The sequence below is a fragment of the Cuculus canorus genome, chromosome 1 (assembly GCF_017976375.1).
Source record: "Cuculus canorus isolate bCucCan1 chromosome 1, bCucCan1.pri, whole genome shotgun sequence".
NCBI classification, from domain to species: domain Eukaryota; kingdom Metazoa; phylum Chordata; class Aves; order Cuculiformes; family Cuculidae; genus Cuculus; species Cuculus canorus.
Window position 1 is genome coordinate 138,938,684 of NC_071401.1, and position 19,877 is coordinate 138,958,560.

The following is a 19,877-nucleotide window of genomic DNA, read 5'->3' on the forward strand; positions in this document are numbered from 1 at the left end:
AATCTAGTTAAGTGACGGTATCTTAATTTTATTTGGGAGAGGTAGAAACGGTCGGTCGTTTTTTCTGTAAGGACTTAATCCCAAAGAACACCACATTTTTATTTTAAAAAGTTCTTTTCTCTTTTCCAAATCAAACTAATCTATCAAGTTCTGCAAAGGCAATCAATATAAAGTTGATTAACCCCTAAACTAATTATAAAACAGTCATCATGTTAAGCAAATTTAAAACACACAATCGAATTTTCTCATAACATATTTATAATTTACTGTTAGCATAAGTAATCCAATTGAAGTAAGTATTTTAACTACTTCCATTTACAAACAGCAGATATAGTATGATGATTTATTTTCATATTGTAAACCAAGTTATCATTAATTTGATTAGTCAAGTACACTGAATATTAAAGGTGAACTGAAAAGCTTATCACGTATCAGGACCCCATGTTAGCGTTTCTGCTACTCCTTTAGACACTAGGTCGCTGGATTTTAAAGAAGAAACATAGGAACACTTACAGCAGAAAAAACTTCCCCTCCCCGCCCCAATCCTTATGAATTTGTAATATAAGCCCATAAATACGTATCTCTGGATGCTCAAAAACTTAACAGTGAAGTAAGCATTTCAGATTACCTTTAAAAACTGTACACACGCAGAACTGTGGATATTGACAATTATGTGAGCACAATAATAAGGGGGGGAAATCAGGAAATTATTAGAAACAAAATGGATTAGAAGCCAATCTGAAGTCCTAAAACCACAAATGTGAATGCAGCTTGTAGACAAGTAACATGTACTGTCCCTTTCCATCCCCCTCTAAAGAATCTTGTATTGAAAAGTAACAGTACTTGTATTCAAGTACAGATTTCAAGGTAATACTGAATGTATTACAGCTGAATATAAAATATGTAAAGATAAATTTGGACTTTAAAAAAATTGGTATACAAACCAGTATGTGATCTTAACAGAAGTGATCTTTCAGGATTCCACTGTATGTACCTCCTTTACTAGAATTTCTGTACACCAAGCACAAAAAAGTAAAATACACTTGGTAAATACACATATTCCCCGTTTCTCAGTAACTAGAGTTCAGTTCAAGAAGTTAAGTAATTCTGAAACAATTTAACACCTCAGAACTTAACTCCTAGATGCTGAAAGGATCAAGACTCCCTAGTCTAGTGTATAACGCATTAGCAATGCTGATTTTCAAACGTCAAAACGTTAAGTGAGGCTTAAGACTATTTAAAGTAAAGGAAGTTTCAAAATTAAGTTACCTGTATATGTTTGGGTCCAGAAGCAAGGCGGTATCTTTTGGTAGTTTTGATAAATGAACTACTTTAGTTTTTAACTGATGTCGCTCACTTTCATTTACCCACACATCAGGCAGACTATGAATAAATAAATAAAATAAAAATATTCAAAAAAGATCAACTGTTTTTCTTACCATAAAATTATGCGGTAAATTAGTACACATGAAGTTTTTTAAAGAAATCTTCACATTTCACTGTTAAAGAGTATCTTCACTGGAGTGAGGAGAAGACAGTCAATCTTTACACATTAAACTTCAAAGCTTTTCAAGTCCTCAGTGTGAAAATGATCCTAAACAAAATTTAGATAATTCCAGAAGAATACTAATCCAAACATAACAATAACAGCACCACTTTCTCCTTTTTAACAATTTAATGTGAAAATGAGTAGAAGGAAAAAAAAAAATGGATCTTTGAAAATACTTTATTTTCCTGGGCATAAAATTCTTTGATGCTGTCATAAAAGTAAGTAAAGGCCAGAATACACGGCAGGCAATGAGCATCAAGTTACGCAAATTTGCTTGCTCCAAGTTCAAAGCTTTCAATGTCAAAATGTTCAAACTTTGCTGAAGTTAATAGTTCGATTATCTTCTGAGGAAATCCAGGCAATCAACACAAAATATTTTGGCTATGCAACAGTTCTCATTCTGAGATGGAGTAAAACTTAGTTTTTACAGATTAAAGGGAATTGTTGCTTCAGTGCCAGTTGCAGTGAAACTTGCGGAAGAGGGCTGGAGATAACATACACAACTAATCTATGTTTTCTACTTGAATTCTTGGAAACTAAACATGCTTACTTACTTCAGGGATATTGCATTATTGCTTCTTTTACTAAATGCACACTGGGTTTTTAAGGCCCTGCTGAGGTTATCAGGTAAAACAATGTTTTACTAAAAACCTGCTTTCCTGCCTCCTTCCAAAAGTTAGAACTGACCAAGTCTTTGCAGAATAAATGAGATTCATCTTGCTTCCACACCAGAGGTATGGTGAGAGGGGAATAACCCCTCCAAAAGCAAAAAAAAGACCAACAACCCTCTGAAATTATTTTCAGCTCACAGTCACCTGTGGTGGTTTTTTTTTAACATGACCTAGGAGTCAAAGATTAATTACACACCATGGAAAAAAGCTTAAGTTTGTAAATAAGAATCCTAACATTTTGAAACAAGTTTTGAATTGATTGTATTACTTCAAATTGCACCTGACCAGACAAGTTGCCAACTGAGAAAAGGAACATTTAAGACTATGTAAATGAAACAGTTTTATAGGACCAAAGCCACACAATTTTACAGGTTTTTGCAAATTATTAAACTGAATCTCTTTTTTTTAGCAACAAAAGTTAGCTGTAACTCATATTCAATTTTTCAGGTAAGCCACACAAAAAGTAAAATGAAACTGAAAACTTCTATCCCACTAGGAAAAGGAGTTTCTCCAATGATACTTTTCACTTTTCAGATGAAAGGATGAAGATAGAAGGATATCAAAAAACGAAGAGGAGTTGGAGCAGGGAAGAAGGTACCATGTATGGAGGCAATTCCTATATGTACAAAGATTTAACATGGATCACGAAAGGTGAAAAAAAGGTCATAAGACTTTTTCAGAGAAAGTCAAAATTTTTTTTTTGACAAATACTTGGAGGACATCTTTAGTCAAGGCTATGTACTGAAGATGCAAAATGATACAAACGGCAAGTAAGAAATCTTCTCACATGCAAAGACTGAGATATAAAAAAAAGACAACAACTTGGCAAGCTAAGAAGTACTGGCACAAAGAAAAAATTCCTCTTCCAAAAACAAGTTCAAAAAATTATTTCCCTCTTGCACAGGAAATGGGTTAAAGACTAGTATTTTCCTTTTTTCCTGAAAACATACTTTCCTTTCCTACTTAACATACAGATAACCTGGAGCAGTTTAACAGTGTCTCAAGATGACTCAGAGCACAGAAAGTAAAAACATTATTACAAAGTCCATCTGAATGGTTAGCACAATGGAAAGTAATCATCATGACCACATTCAACTTTTCTAAAGTATAAGAATATTCACTGTTTAAGACAGATGGATGACATGAGCCATGACGTCTTGGATTTGCTATTATCAACTGTAATAATCAAGATGAAGTTGAATCTATGGAATAATTCAAAACTACATCGTTCATCATAGGAAGAAGATCCTCTACCTAACCCAACCAATACACAAGAAATACCAACATGTCATTCCTTTGACTTGACCAATCAAGTCTACATTCTATCAGGGATGTTTTAACATTACTGAATAACTTAGTCTTCTCCAATACAAATATTCTAATATTGTGTTCACCTGCATTAGCAAAGAACTCATTCAATTCTATATTAAATAACAAAAAATAAGTCCCTTTTCTGCTTTCCATGTTCCCATTGCTAAATTCTTTTCATCTTAAAATGCAATTAACTACCCTTATGCGTAAATTTTCAGTAAGAATAATTTCAGAATGCTGTTACATATAATAATACTAGCTGTTCTAAATGGAAGCAAAAAAGTACACTTATTACTAGAATTTTTGATTTGTTCTCTCTCAAATTGAATTAAAACTCGCAGGCTAAAAATACTACAATGAGGAAAAAAAGCTACGGACACATTAAAACTGCACCAAAATACCAAACATCTCGCAGATATCTTATCAGGAGCCTTAGTCCTCTGCAAATATAGAGGACTCACTCAATCACTTAAAACCAGCACCAAATCTAGAAGTTCCCCTTGTTTTAGATACTGATTGCGTGGACTATTTCATCTGAAGCACAGACATCTTTATCTAAGGAATTCTACCAATTTAGAGATACCCATGCAAGACTGAGTTCCTTTTAAGAAAAGGCCTCTAGACCTGCATGTCCTACCTAATTATGCAACTATTAATCTTTGTGTGAACTAATTTCTCAGTAAACTCCACCTTAATGTGAACTAAATGACCCAGTAACCTCAACTGCATGCAGGTCTGTGGAATCAGTATGCAGGCATATGGATCCAAGAAATAAATTTCGTTATGATTAGTCTTACCTTTAAAGGGAAAAATAATCACCTTAAAAATTGTGGAAAACATTGTGCATACAGCTACTGCTTCTCCTAAAACTACTTTGCCTACCACTGTCCCTAAAGTGTGGTGGAAATCAAAATTTTATTCTACTTATCCATAAAATTAAGATCCAAATATTTACATAAAAATTATTTTCTGTGTCATACGAGAGATGAGATCTCTGCTATTTCAAAGTAGATATATTATTTCTAAAGTATGCTTACTACTTCATATGTCCCAAGCCTACCCGAGGACACCACCTTTGGCCTGCATTACACACAAGGTTACACATTTGGAACAAAGAAGAACTTTGAAAATCTAAGAAAAAAAACCCCAAAAGTCACACATACTGGAAGGGTATTCCAAGCTTCAGTGGGAGAATCCAAAGCAACAGCAATATGAGGTGGATACCTTAAAGGGCAATCTGTGCTTACGATACTGTTAAATCGTGGCACCTAGGCAAAGATTCTTGTAGTACTACTGTTACACTGATGATTAGTTTACCCACTGATTCATCATGATCCCAATATACTTCTGGGTATTGAAAAATACACAATGTTGTCCCAGTGATAAATTTCCTTATGCATATGGCTAGCAAAACCAAGCTGAACTGCCCATTCAATAAAGTAAGAGGACCTTTCTATTAATATCCATAGTGACAAAATGCATCAAAAATAAAAGCTCTGAATTTACCCCCACTGGAATCAGTCTCAAGACTTGAAAGCTAAGGTAAAAATCAATTAAAGCATTGCTTTAGTTTTTTAAAGTTCCAAATTAGTTTTTAAAAAGTACTTTTAAAAATATGAACTTTCATTCAAATATTGAAAGACATAACACAATTTAGTGACAGTTCATACATCCCATTGCAAATCCTTCCCCATTTAAGTCCTGTATCGTATCACTAGCAATATACTCACATGTCCTCTGGTGTCCAGTGAAGCAAGAGTTTTATTTTTCCAGAATCTTCTTTTCTTTTAGCTATTACCTGATAATAATTATATAAATCATAATACATGTTATTCCACAAGACATCTATAGAATATTAGAGAAAGTCCCTTCCAAGCCAAAGCATTCTGTTATTCTACAATTCTATGATATTTTGAAACCGTCAAATCTGAAGAAATTTTTAGAAAAGGTATAGTAAAAAATATCCACTTTTATCACAATTGGTGCAATGAAAGTTTTACCATATCCTAGGCAGGCTACAGTCAGAAATACAGCTATGATGCAGACAATATAAAACTGCAAAAATTTTGCCATAAAGCAACTGAAAAAACTTGCTACTTTGACATTAGTAATTAGAGCTTTACAGTCATGCCAGCAAAAATTACAACTGAAATGGAAGACATCTAGCATGTCTGCAATAATAATGAAGACTTAAATGTTTTTCTATAAAGAACAAAGTCCATTTAAAGCTTTTCATTTAAAAATGTAATTCAGCAAGCAGATGTATGCTTAATACTGCTTTATTCGGAAAAAAATGTTACTTTATTCTATACATTTCATGCAATATCCCAGAAACAAAAGGTAAATTTAATTTCAATTTATCTCTGCAAAGGAAAGGTGCATCAAAGCCGGCTCAAATCAGAAACTGAGTTCTGCTGACCTCTTCTGGAAAAAGAAAAAATGTCACCCTATAATTTAACATACACCTTTATTTTATTCACTTACTATATATTTCAAACTTTTAAGATGTCAAAACACCTGTAACTAGTATCAATACATGTGATGGCTGAACAGAAATATCTAAAAAAAGCTAAAAAGCAGTGAAGAACAGTTCATTATTCAATTATTCTAGAGAATTAATACTAGCCATTTCAAAAAGCTGAGTAGGGAGAGGGCAGAGGATAAGGTAACAATACATTTTTTAAAATCAGTGTAATATCTGTCTTTTAGGTCAAATAGAAGTGCCTGACTTTTGCCATCTGACAATTCAGAGCACTTAAGTACCACAAATGTGACTCCAATTAAAAAAAATAAGCAGGAAAAAAATTCATAATGAAGTCAAACGTGGACTCTAAGGTGGCAAATACATGTCTTCAACAACGCTTTATTGGTGACTGCATTCTACAGCTTTCTCTATCTAAAAAGAAAACGATGTTTTTTAAAAAAAAAAACTAAAAATAATATGAATGTCTTTTCATAGGAGATGAAAGGTATCTACAGACACTGCTTCAAAATTCTTCACATTAGTAATTTTTCACTGGCATATCGATCCTGTAGAATACTGCGCTGTGTTGACAGTACTTTTACACTGCATAAATGAGATAAACCTACACAATTCGTGTCAGTTGTCAGACAGGAAGATGATTTTATCTTCATGTTTTTCATCTTTCTAATTCATGTCCCTGATAATTACACATTTTTAGTTCATCTGAATGAGGACCACACAAAGCGTATTACGCTATTTAGTCAGGCACCATTCAAACTCTATGTCCTAACCTTGTAAGTCACAGAAGCGTAGAACGGTTTGGGTTGGAAGGGACCTTAAAGATCATCCAGTTCCAGCCCCCCTGCCGTGAGCAGGGACACATCCCACTAGACCAGGCTGCTCAAGGCCCCATCCAACCTGCCCTTGAACTCTTCCAGGGAGGGGGTACCCACAACTTCCCTGGGGAACCTGTGTCAGTGCCTCACCACCCTCATTGTGTAGAATTTCTTCTGATGTCTGATCTAAATTTCCAATTTAAATTTCTCCCTCCAACTTAAAGCCATTCACCCACATCCCATACTACATGCCCTTGTGAAAGTCTTTCCCCAGCTTTATTTTAGGCGTCCTTCAGGTACTCAAAGGCTGCTATAATGTCTCCCTGAAGCCTTCTCCAGGCTGAACCACACCAACTCTATCAGCCCGTCCTCACAGCAGAAGTACTCCAGCCCTAGATCATTTTCATGGCCCTCCTCTGAACCCTTTCCATACCAGAACTGGACACAACACTCCAGGTGGAGTCTCAAGAGAACAAAGAAGAAGGAGATAATCACCAACCTTGACCTGCTGGCCACACGACCATTACCTCAGTGTAACAGTGTACATTCAGAAGAATGCTTCTATTCTACCTTCTCATTTTAAAGCAGATTTCAGGCTGTCTCATCAATATAGCTGACGTCCAGCACAAGCCCACACAATTGAAGCAGCACAGTTGCTAAAATAGGGTTGCAGTGTGCAGCACAGGGCTGGAATCTCTTAGAAAAGTTCTCCCACTGGTACAATCTCTCCCTCAACTGAGGTCTAAGCAATTTCAGATCTAATCAACCCACTACCATCGAGTGACGCATGCACGGATAAGCTAAAAGGATTTTCCACACTTCCTTCAGCTTAATACAAAGCAGTTTCAGAGCACATTCCTCTCTCTAATTCCATCTCCTTATGAATCATTCCAATAGCCAGAGGTGAGCTTCCACAACCAAGTAGTCTGTCTGGATAACCTTTCAGATTAAAGCAAGTTGTGAATTGGAAGAGAATTTGCTTTTCTCACAGCACTGTAAAATCTATGTTGGCTAGGAAAACTAGAATGAGATTTAAATACAGGAACAGCTAAGCCACCAGCAAATCTCCACTTGCAGCTGGTGCTCAACGCACATAAAGTTCAAGAATAATCATTTGGGAAATATTTCTAATACAGGCCACAGATATTTATAACAATCATCAGTCTTGTAGAATAGGCGAAATACGTTTCATGCATATAAAATCATCTTTTATTTATGGAAAGAAACTGACAGTTCAATAGTTTGAATCACGAGTTAAGGTTCAGCCATAGCCGAAGATACAGCAATCAGCATTCCTTCCTTGGACCACAGTTCATCTTATAACAGCCTGGCAATTTACAAAGCACATCCACCTTCATTTTGTCCCATCTCTTAATTATTTTCTTCAGCTGAGTTTCTACCTCTTATGTGCCTGTATCTCCCTACCTGGTTAAGAAAAACCTGAGATTATATAGCTTTTTGAATTTCTGATCCCTACAGATCAATTCAGTACTTTACCCTCCCTATTTTGAACTTGTCTAAATTACTACTGTCTATTCTACCCAAACACAAGTGAAATTAACAGGATGTGGAACCAGGACTAAATGCTAGTTCCCTCATTGGTACTTGCAGCCTCCTACCAATTCACTGACATTTGGGTGGTAAGTTTATTAAAAGAAAAGCTAAAAAAGTAGGACAACCACACATTTATTCAGGATTATACCTTGTAAACCGAGAAAATGTAAACACATTTCAGATCAGTATCTTTAAATATTCAACTATACAGATACCCACAAAATATTCTTTGTCATAAATTAGCAGTCACTCATTACTATGGAAATGCCACCTAAACTGCATTCTTATTTAGAAGATATAACCAAGTTTTTCTGCAACACTTACTGGCTGTTAGATATTTCCCCAAGCATCTCAGACAAGACATGTTGCAGGCTATTCAATTTGCGAGCTGGAACAACAACTAACATTACTTTTAAAAAGTTAACTTATTAATAGAATTGGACAAATCAATATAAAATACCTACTATTACTAATTTCTGGCTAAATGTCTTCAAGAAGTAGTAGAAAACCAGAAATCTTTCTGAAGTATTAGACTTTTCAGACACATAGGTAAACAAAAAGAAAACATCATACATGTACTTACAGTACTATGAAATACAACACTGTGGCCTTTTCCTAAACTTTCTATATGTGCTGAGAGGTTAAAGCAAATGGCTCGATGTCTAATAGCATCCAGTGTTTGCGCATCAAAGAAGTCATGAGGTCTTGCTAGAAGAAAAGAGAGAGATCCTTAGCATTCAACACAATGAAAGCATTCAAACATATTCAAGCATGTAAACAAGTCTGAATTGTCATTAGTAAATCATTTATCATTACAGCAGCAGCACCACCTTGTCAAAGAGCTGCAAATGTTCATTTAAGTGAGAGGAAGAAATGACTCCAAAGCGGGCAGGATTCATCTAAGTTTGGTCAAAACATACTCCTTGTAGCTGGAAGCAGCTATTTTGACCAACTAAATTACACTTGCTCAGTCTTTTGAAGTTTCAAGTGAATGCATTCATTCTTAATCTTGGAAATTAAGAACTCATTAATTCTGCAGAGCACCTCTGGGAACATCCATTGCAATCACCTTTTTTAAAAAAAGAATTCCCTGTACAAAGAAACTAAACCCAGAACTCATTAATAACTGTGAGTTCTAATTTAATGCAAAACCACTCCAATTAGGTTGTGACGTTTAGGGGAACCTAACTGGCAACACCCTGACAGCACTATATTTACTGCTGTAGCTTTTTTAAAAAAACAGTCGTAAAGTATTTCAAAACACATAATACATAAAATCTTAAAAACTGAATTTTACTTATATCTTATTTCTTAACTTCATTAAAAACAAATTACTCTGATGTAATTTATAATTGCTACAAATGCCAGCTATTTCCAGTCAACACTGCAACTATCTTAACAATGGCATTGAAAATAAAACTGCTTGGTACTGCAGTGTAACACAAAGCAAAGCATTAAGTAAGAATTATTATGAACACAAAGAAAACACTAACTCAGAAAAATTTGATTGCCAACGAGTAATAATGCTGAATAGACAAAGTGAAAAACTTCACACTGCTAGCCACATTCCTAAGTACAAATTGCCACTGCATGTTCTTTATTAGTAAACGGATAATTTTCTAGCCAAGAAGCACCAACTGCATTATGTACTACACTTCAACTTACCATGAGTAAAGTGCAATAAACATCCATCTGATATGGTTGGACTCGATCTCAGAGGTCTTTTCCAACCCAGTGAGTCTATGATTCTATGATATTTTACAAGCAGTCTAAAACCAGCAGGCAATAATAAAGTCATTTTACTTTTAGAGAAGAATTTTTATAGTTAAGTGTTTCCTGAACTGTAAAAAATGAGTGAATCTGATTTGGAGTACAAAGAGTCTATCAATTCTACGCTAAAAATACTGGAAGTAAAAAACAACCGCTACTGGGCATAAATTTGCATGCTGCAAGCAATACAAGTTTTAAAACCCATACTATATAGAACAGTAGTAAAATTACATGAGCAAATAAAGTATGAAAGCATTTAAATTTTTAGCATTATCAAACAGCATTAATTCTCTGTACAAAACAAATGAAAAATAAGAATGGGAGTTAATATTACATTATTGACTATGTATTATGCTGTAATCTGCAGAAACAATTACTCCAATTTCTGTTGCCTTCATTTAAAAAAAAACTTACACGTTCATTTTCACCAAGATTATCTACCCATTATTTCAAAATAAACTACAAATTCCACTTGAAGCTAGTATTTGCTACACCCTTGGACTAACTTTACTTAAGCATTCATCTGTATTTTATATTCTGTCCTTACTCTTGGTTGGATACTGACAATTGCACTATCATGTCACTTAAATGTTTTCTTGCTGCAAGTGGTATTGTAGAACAGCAGTTCATGCTGCAGGTGGTCAGTGATGCAAGCATAACAATATTTTATAAACAAATATGAAGGAGGAAGGAAAGGAGAAATAAATTTCTCCAGGATTTACCACTGAATAATATTCAAGAGATGCAGAAGAGAAAGGGCACAACTTGTCAAAGGCCTATGAATAGTTTTATTTACTCCTTACTGTGTGTTAATGCTGTATCTTCTACCCTCAAATGAAATTTGAAGTATAAAGTAACTAACACAGCCTTACTATAAATCACACAAACAGTAGATTTCTTTATCTCACATTTCTTCAGTGAACTCAATTATCATGCTCATTAATAACCATAGTGCCATCTTTGCTACTGCAAAAACAAGTGACAGTATGGTAAATGTAATCATATACATTTCTGCAAAAATTTTTGGTAGCTTCAGAATAGCAATACTATGACGAATTTTTGTGATACGCATTTCAATACGTTTGGCTCTATATCTCTAAATGATGGTCTATGTGGAGCTGTTGTGTATAAGATTATCCAGAAGAGAAAGCAACCTAATGACTGTAATCCTGAATTATTCGGCAACACGAAAATTCCTATGACAAATCACGATGGTCTCTATAGCACCACTAATATAATCAATTGTAAGGGTGTCTATAGTAAAACATGCTTTCACCATAAAAGTACTGATTTCCAAACTTAAAAGAACACATACTGTTTACAGACATGAAAAAAAAAGTGAAACAGTTCAAGAACTGCAAGATGTTAGGAAGAAAAAAAATGAAGTAACAGTAAGAATTCTATTTATAGTCTAAACTAGAAGACCATGTTCTCATCACATATAAAGCCACAGCAAAGTTTTTTTGTTTATACATTAACGTCTCTCAAAAAGGTGTTAAATTTCAGATACAGACGACAGAAGAAGCAAATTCACCAATTTCCTGTATTTAAACTATCAAATTTACTGATTTGCTGTATTTAAACTATCAAGAATTTATACATAAGGATGGTTTAATAGCAGCAAGTATTAGCAATCAATTGCCAATTTAATATTTATTCATATCTTGCAAAAAGCCAGGGTCTAATCAAATCACAAAGAGGTAGAGAGAACATGTTGACAATATTTTTTCAGGAGAAAAATTTTTTTGTGATGCAAAACTGATTTTTCATCAAAGTATTATTTGTGTGAGTTTTAAACAGATTGTACACTATCTGCATGCTACTTTATACCCATTCACAATAACTTCTTCTAACCTCACTTGCAGATAATCTGGTACATAAGTCCAACATGTCTCCTTTTGGACACCTTTAAAATATCTAAACATAGATCTATGTTCCTGGCTTCATATATTCTATATTGAATATACTTTATGCTGTTATCTGGTTACTGGGGTCCTTGCCCTCCCCCATTCTTCTCGTACAGACAAAATATACAAAAGTACAGACTTCATTCCTTGACTAAAAGTTAAACTAAGAAGCTAAGTAAAAAGTAAACTAAGCTAAGAAACAGAAGCAAAATTTTATCAGCCCTTTGTGAGGTTCACCTAAATAACAACAATCCACTCGATGTTTTAAAGAAAAGGTACCAATACTTAGCATTGTTGGAAAATGCCATCAACTTGGTTTCTGGGTCACACACCCTCCAGAGAAATACACTACAGTAGTCAGTTACCAACTCAAGAGACTATTTCTGCCTTAAGACAAAATTCTACAGCCAACACTGCATTTGTCTCAGGAAGCAGGAAGATAAAAAACTTGTTCAAGCAGCTGTCATTTTTTTCCTGTACAACACTTGATCAAGACAACAGACCATTCAAGTACTACCAGATGGTCTTTAACATTCCCACATGTACTACTTACATTTTTTGCCATAGGTTCATTCAAGAAATCTGCAGTAAATTCTTATTATGACTAGAACATCTTCAGCAGATAATTTCAGGTTTTAAATATGAAGCACTGATTAAAACTTGTAAGTCAATAACGTCCACCAGTTACTAATGAAACGCCAACTTGAAAAATTACTTCTGAATATATTGGGGGGGAACTGAATCAAGGTGCATTAAATTCACCACCTAACAAAATCAATATGGAGAAGCAAGCTAATATGCAACATGGGAATCTCTGTAAGTGAAAATTTTGAAGTGATCAGATTAAAACACCTATATTTTGTTTAAATAACAGAGTCAACAAATCCAGATAACCCTTTAGAAACCTGCAACTACTTCAAGTCTCTCCATCGTTACAGTTAAGATGAATTCAAATGATACCGCAAAGTGACCACATAACCCTTAATCAAGCAGCCTTCCCTTCTTGAACCTTCTCACTTACACAGATTGTTAGAAGTGAAAGAGAAAGCTCTTTGAAAATCAAATTTTGAAAAGAACAAATAACTTTCTGCCTTCTCTGAATGTTGAATCAGTGTCAAAATTAGAGGAATTCTTGACATTGACAATTTGAAGACAGAAATATGACCACTGCTCAATAAATTTCAGTTGCTTAAAACACAGGTGAGGTACCAAGATAAGAGTAATCACCATCATGATAGAGTAATCATGCAAGACAACTAGCATGCGCATACACTGTTGCACTACTATTTGAATAATGAATAATTGTATTTCTTCGCAGGAACAGAAAGATCAATATAGTCAAGTGTTCTGCCACAGAAAAGTTCTGGAAAAATAATACTTTGCTGACCCAGCAAAGTAGCATAAGATCTCCCAAGACACAATCACTAAAATCCTACCACCAGACAGAAGACAGGACTGAAGTAATTGCCTGCTTATGAACAGAGCTCTCTTTGGAGAATATGAGGCAGAACAGGTCCGGTGGTTCATAACAAAGGTATCTTGCATTCTTCTCCAATACTGGAAGGCTGACTTTACACCACAGGTAAAAATTAACAGAAGTTTTATGTTCAGCCGCTGACACACAAGCAGGGAAAAAAAAAAATCTAAATGGGTTTTTACATGTCTCTACTCTAAAATGGAACTGTCACAATAACAGTTTAAAATTACTAAATGACCCGTTCAGTATTAAAGAGTTGCATCCAAAGCAATTATAAAACAAAGTTAAATTCCCACAATTGCCCTAACCTTTCCTAATCATTTATGGACATTAGAATCTCTAAATACATTTGACATGGTTATTAGTCTAATGCTAGACAACTCGGGAATCAAACAACTGGATCAAAATGGAGTAGAAAAGGAACCGAGTGATTATTACCTGCTAGAGGGAACAAGTCTCAAGTTAAAAGATAAACCACACTTAGCACATTGGTTCATACAGAATTAAAGAACATCAACCGTGTGGAGGATGATTAAAAAAACATAGCAGGTCAAATCTGCCTGAAGTTATATCATGACTGAGAATCATAGAATCACTAGGTTGGAAAAGACCCTTGAGTCCAACTGTACCTGTCCATTACCAAATCATAACACTAAGTACTTCATCTACCCATCTTTTAAATACCTCCAGGGAAGGAGACTCAATCACCTCCCTGGACAGCCTGTGCCAGTGCCCGATATCCCTTTTGGTGAAGAAACATTTCCTAACGTCTACTCTAAACTTTCCCTGACACAACTCGAGGACATTCCCTCTCGTCTTATTGCCTATCACTTGAGATAAGAGATCAACACCCACCTCACTACAACCTCCTTTCAAGTAGTTGTACGCAGTAATAAGGTCTCCCCTCAGCCTCCTCTTCTCCAGGCTAAACAACGCCAGCTCCCTCAGCTGCTCCTCACAAGGCTCATTCTCCAGCCCCTTCACCAGTTTTTTTGCTCTTCTCTGGACACGCTCCAGGACACTAATGTTTTTCTTATGGTGAAGGCCCCAAACCTGAACACAGTATTCAAGGTGTGGCCTCACCAATGACAAGTATGGGGGCAGAATTACTTCTCTGGTCTTGTTGGCCATGCTGTTTCTGATAGAGTCCAAGGCTTTCCTGGCTACCTGGGCACACTGCTGGCTCATATTCAGTTGGCTGTCAACCAACACCCCCAGGTCCTTCTTTGCCAGGCCACTTTCCAGCCACTCTTCCTGAAGTCTGTACCACTGCATGGGCTTGTGTCGTCCCAGGTGTAGTACTTGGCACTTGGCCTTGTTATATCTCCTCCCATTCATCTTAGCCCATCCGTCCAGCCTGTTCAGATCCCTCGTTCGAGCCTCCCTACCCACAAGCAGATCAACATTTCCTCCCAGCTTAATATCACCCACACACTTACTAAGTTACACTCATCAAACTGTCATTAAGCTAATGAAATGAACCGCCTGAAAGACAGCTTACATAACATGCTTTGATCTCCAGTATATATGAATCTGCAGTACTGAACTTCATATCTCATCATCACTGAACATACAATTTTCCAACAGTAATACAGTTGTAAACAAAAAGATTCCGAAATGAAAAGAATCTTAAATTGTGAACTCAAACTGCTGCCACAGAAAAGCAATTTTTTCTACTGAACACATAAATGCTTTACCTTAAACAAAACAAAACAAAAAAAACAAACAAACAAAAAAAAAACCCCACACAAGCAATATCTGGAATTGTTTTCCTCCCATCACAAGAGATGCCAGCACTATAAAGATGAAGATCAACTCTACCAGACCCACATCGGCAGAGAAACAACCACACTGAAGAGGAACTGCCTATCTAAGACAAAACTTTGAAGAACTTATACTTCAGGAAATACTTACGTAATGATCGTCGTCTCTTGTTCTTCAGCTTTCTTCTTTTATTCATTCCAGCTTTAGATGGAGATTCCTCTTTGGCCTTTGGCTGGCTGGCAACTTTTGAAGAGTTCTGCTGGCTGAAGTGTGTGGGCACATGTCGGGCAAGTCCTCCCTGAGATGCAAAGCTGGCATTGCACCCACCAACTACACACTAATGAGAAATAAAAAAAAAACAGAACAACTGCATCAGCATGCTAAATTGCACTCTTTCACAGGAGTTTGATAGATCTTTTAGGTTGACTTTTCTGGCTCAACCTCCAACACACTAAAAGGAAAACAAATACTCAATGACCACGCAATTCTTGAAAAGAAAACCAGAAACAATCTGAAATACATTTCCAGCTGAACTTCATAACTCTCAATAATTGTTCCATGGTATAACAATTTTTTGCTATGCTACATTATATTCTGTAATATCATATAACATAAAATCATTCTTAATTGGTTTCAAACAATGCACTGACAAACTCTTTCCACAGAAAATAAATGTTTCTGAAGAACTTTCCTCTTCACAGAGCAACAACCCCTTGCATTTCAAAATACCACACTGTTATTCTGTATTTCTCAACAGTTCTCCGATCTTCTGCATTTGTTAACAGTAACATTCTCAATGTCCTCCTTTCTTGTAACAGGGAAGAACTTAAAAAACGTGGGCAAGGACATATTTTTTAAAATCTGAAATAGCTTAACACTTTTTGTAAATGCTATACGAAGTCAGTAAACAGTTATCTTAAAGTTCTGTCTAAAATTTTGACTTCAATAACTTGAAAGCTGTATTAACAATGATATATAACATTTATTTTGGAATGTTAGTATTCCTCTAAAAGGTATATAAGAAAATACTTGAAGAAAATAGCCTCCTTTTCTGAAATGGAAAAATAAGGAATAATTGAACAATAACTGAGCAGAAACACAAACTGCAAGATACATGAAACTAGCTAGTTGGGATAAAATAATTTTCGGTGGCTTCAAGTATTTGGGTTATAATCATCCCATTTGCAAAATGAGTACTTAAATTATGCTGTTCAGAAAGGAGGCACAAACCTTTTCTCTTGTGCTCCGAGCTTACAGGGGTAATAGAAAAGTGATTTTAAGATATACCATTCTATCATTTGGCTGAAATACATTGTGCATCCACATGATTGATTTTTCTTCTGATCCAGAGAACAGTAGTAGGGCAAATGAGTTGATCAGCCAGTAGCAAAAAACCTACTACCACTCAAACTATTCAAAAGTTCTCCTCCTTCCACATCTGTTGTGCTCCTCCCACTCCTTCACTTCTTTCTCAGCTCTTTCATCTGTACCTCTCTTCTCTAGCACTTCACAGAAAACTGATAAAGCGGCTCCAATAGGAGTTCAAGAATAAGTAATGCTATAATTATATACATAGTGCCAAGTATTCTCTGAAGACTAAGGCTGAATTTTGCAAGCTCTTAGGGTAATCTGCAAGACTGCACATTTGATTGAAAGACAAGAAAACAGCAGCGTAACACCACTCAACATGTTTTGTCCCTAAAAAACTGTTTTTTCCACTCGTGGGTACAGAGCTGAAAAGCCTATTCCTACCTCAGACCTAGCAAATGGCTTTCCACAATCGTTATAAAACAATACTGTGTCCATGAAAACAAAAACCTGTGTTATCCCAAGGACTTAATACTTATGATTGGACAAAAAAATATGTATATATATTCCAAGACAGTAAAACAGAAAAGAAACAAGAGGACATTTTTCACATTTGTCCTTTTTTTTTTTTTTAAGCAAAAAAAAGACTTAGGAGAAAATTAGGGAAAATTTTCTAAGTACTGACCTGACTATAAATATACAATTCTCTGACAAAAAGCTCGAGGATCCTTGACAATGTATTTGTTCCTGTCTCCTTATTAATAAGTACCTTAAGAACTGTGAAGATTTTTACCAAAAACCTACCTATGCTTTTTTACCTTGCCCTATAATTTCCCATGTTCAAAGAATAGCAATATTGTAGACTTATTTCACAGTCCCTTAGAATGCAAGAAATCCCAGCACATCTACAAAATTCAAAACACTCAAGATCCTGATCTCATTTAAACCACAACAACCTCAATGCAGTATTTATTACTTAAAATTAATAATGAAGATTGGAACTTACATCTATAGAATCGCAGAATGGTTTGGGTTGGAAGGTTCTGTGCAAAGACATCAATCACAGATATTCTATAGATTATCTACAGAAGCTACCACTTACTTTTCTTGCTCTGCCCAAATTTTACTTTTCAAAGTTGCAAACCAGCATCCTTAGCTCTTCAATACAGGCAATTTGTAACTAGAGATTATCTTTTTCCAGAAAGCCTACTTATAGTCTGCAGCTAGAGTGTGAAATATTTGCAGATGTCATTACATTCAGATAGTGTATATATATATATACACATGACAAACTACCTCATTACGTCATCAAGTAATCAACAGCTGATACATCAAAGATGACAACTGAATGCTTTTGTATTAGACAGAAAACAGTAGAAGAGAAGAAAAATCTTACCTTTTTTCTTTTTTTTTTTTTCTCTAAAATAATATATCCAGCAATCCGTTACTAATGGGTAAAGTCTCTTCTCTCCAAAGATAAAGGAGCAGTTCAGGCTGTCACTTCACAGGATCTCTGGACGGTAAGTCACATCAAATCAGCTTCCCACCAGATAATTATACAGATCTAGAGGACTTCTAATAAATCAAACTCAACTACTATGCACAACTTTAAACCAATCTCTTTATTTTCCCAAAAAAACTTCAATCTCAAAATTTTGCTTTGAATTTCAAATTTAACCCGATAGATTGGGTCCGGATTGGTGGATATGTTACTTCAAGAGAAAATAAGTCAACACATAAGAAGTTTAATTTCTCCAGCGTACCCATACCCACCATTATTAATGGGCAGTGATTTTTACAAACAGGATATAAAAGTAGCTAGCAATACAGATTTTTTTCTTATTTCAAAATAATCATATCTCCTTTTTAGAATATTCAATTGCAATTTTTTAGACATCTGAATAAACCTTTTTATTGTCTCAACATCTAAGCGTTCAGGTAGAATGCCTACACATTTTCTCTCTGCATCTGTGGTGCTCTAAGGGACAAAAAATATTCTGCAAAGAGCATAACAAATGTTCCGAGTGAGAGCTGAAGCTCCTTGGCTACCCTTTCTAGATTTCAACTTCTTGCCCTACTGGGAGGCACACCAAATATAGTCACCTCTTCATGACTTCTGGAAGTTACAAACAGTAGAATGAACACAAAATTTCATTTTTATTATTACTTTCCTCCTTTTAAACAAAGGATGAAAGCCTCAAATAATGTGCTGTCATTCACTATTATTGAAAGCATTCACCCTACACAAGCAAATTTTGCATGACCGACCTTAAACATTAAGGGCATATACATTGCAATCAGTATGTGAAAGCAGTTGGTAGCATACCCACCCGCAGTCTTATATTTACAGAAGATGGCTATATGTAATTATTTTGCATAGTCTCCCCACCGGTCTGTGCTCATTCCACCATTTGTCCTTTCACTGTGCCTAACATCTCCTATTTGGTCACCTAGACCATATTTGAAGAGTTCACAAGTATTTCTTTCTACTATGTAACTTTGAAATGTCTTGTACAGAAACAAAGCAAGTTGAGCAGTACTTCAAATAAAGTTTTGGGAGGTCTTTTGAGTACAAGAAACCATGCTGGAATATGCAAATTGTCACAGCACGTTAACTATTCAAATGCTTATTATTTGTAACAGTCACGTGTAAGGCAAAGAAGATAGAATTTCTTCATTACTTTGTCTCAGCTTGCCAAAGATTGTTACTGGCATCACGTAAACTCAGATTATTCCTCTAGAACCACCTGTCTACACGTTCTCAAAATCTGAAAGTTTTTAGGTTGCTGAATCCTCCACAGGACCACCACTATACATTGATGATACTCCACAACATTCTACCAGTTTGTGAAAAGCTGCAAAAATCACATAGTAACAGAACTAAAAAAGAACGTTTAGGTTTTTCTCTCTAGTCTGATTGTAAAATCATACGCAAACATGAACACACTAAAAGCCTTCAGAGAATCAATCACATGCTGAGAATACCTACGTTAAATTAATGTCTACAATGACAAAAAGATGAAAGGATAGCTAAAATCAGACTACAATAAGGAAAGAGAAAAATTCCAACAGCACAAGAGCAATGAACTTCAGGTATTAAGAGGAGCAGCACAACTTTGGCCCAAAGGCGGCCAGTAAGTTCTCAACCAGAAACATGTCCTGTAAGATCAGTTTGGCTTTTTGTTCCTCTTGACAAGTAAACCCAATCTCGGAAACAATGCTGACCAAAAGCAAGATTGGAAAAGCATACTGCTTTGCAGAATTAG

At 35.4% G+C, this 19,877-nt stretch overlaps 1 protein-coding gene across 2 annotated transcripts in view; it reads right to left on the reverse strand.

Annotated features, from left to right (window-relative positions):
• AEBP2 (AE binding protein 2) overlaps positions 1–19,877 on the reverse strand; it is a 49,536-nt gene that overhangs the window by 4,022 nt on the left and 25,637 nt on the right. The window contains exons 4-8 of one of the 2 annotated variants that reach the window (XM_054073136.1): positions 15,454–15,640; positions 8,969–9,093; positions 5,262–5,329; positions 1,270–1,383; positions 945–1,011 (exon numbers count right to left, since the gene is read on the reverse strand). In XM_054073136.1, coding sequence (XP_053929111.1) covers positions 957–1,011; positions 1,270–1,383; positions 5,262–5,329; positions 8,969–9,093; positions 15,454–15,640 — 549 coding nt within the window. In that variant the 3' untranslated portion in view covers positions 945–956. Of the gene's footprint in view, positions 1–944; positions 1,012–1,269; positions 1,384–5,261; positions 5,330–8,968; positions 9,094–15,453; positions 15,641–19,877 lie in introns of those variants that run through there. The other variant, XM_054073142.1, reaches the window with a different exon arrangement.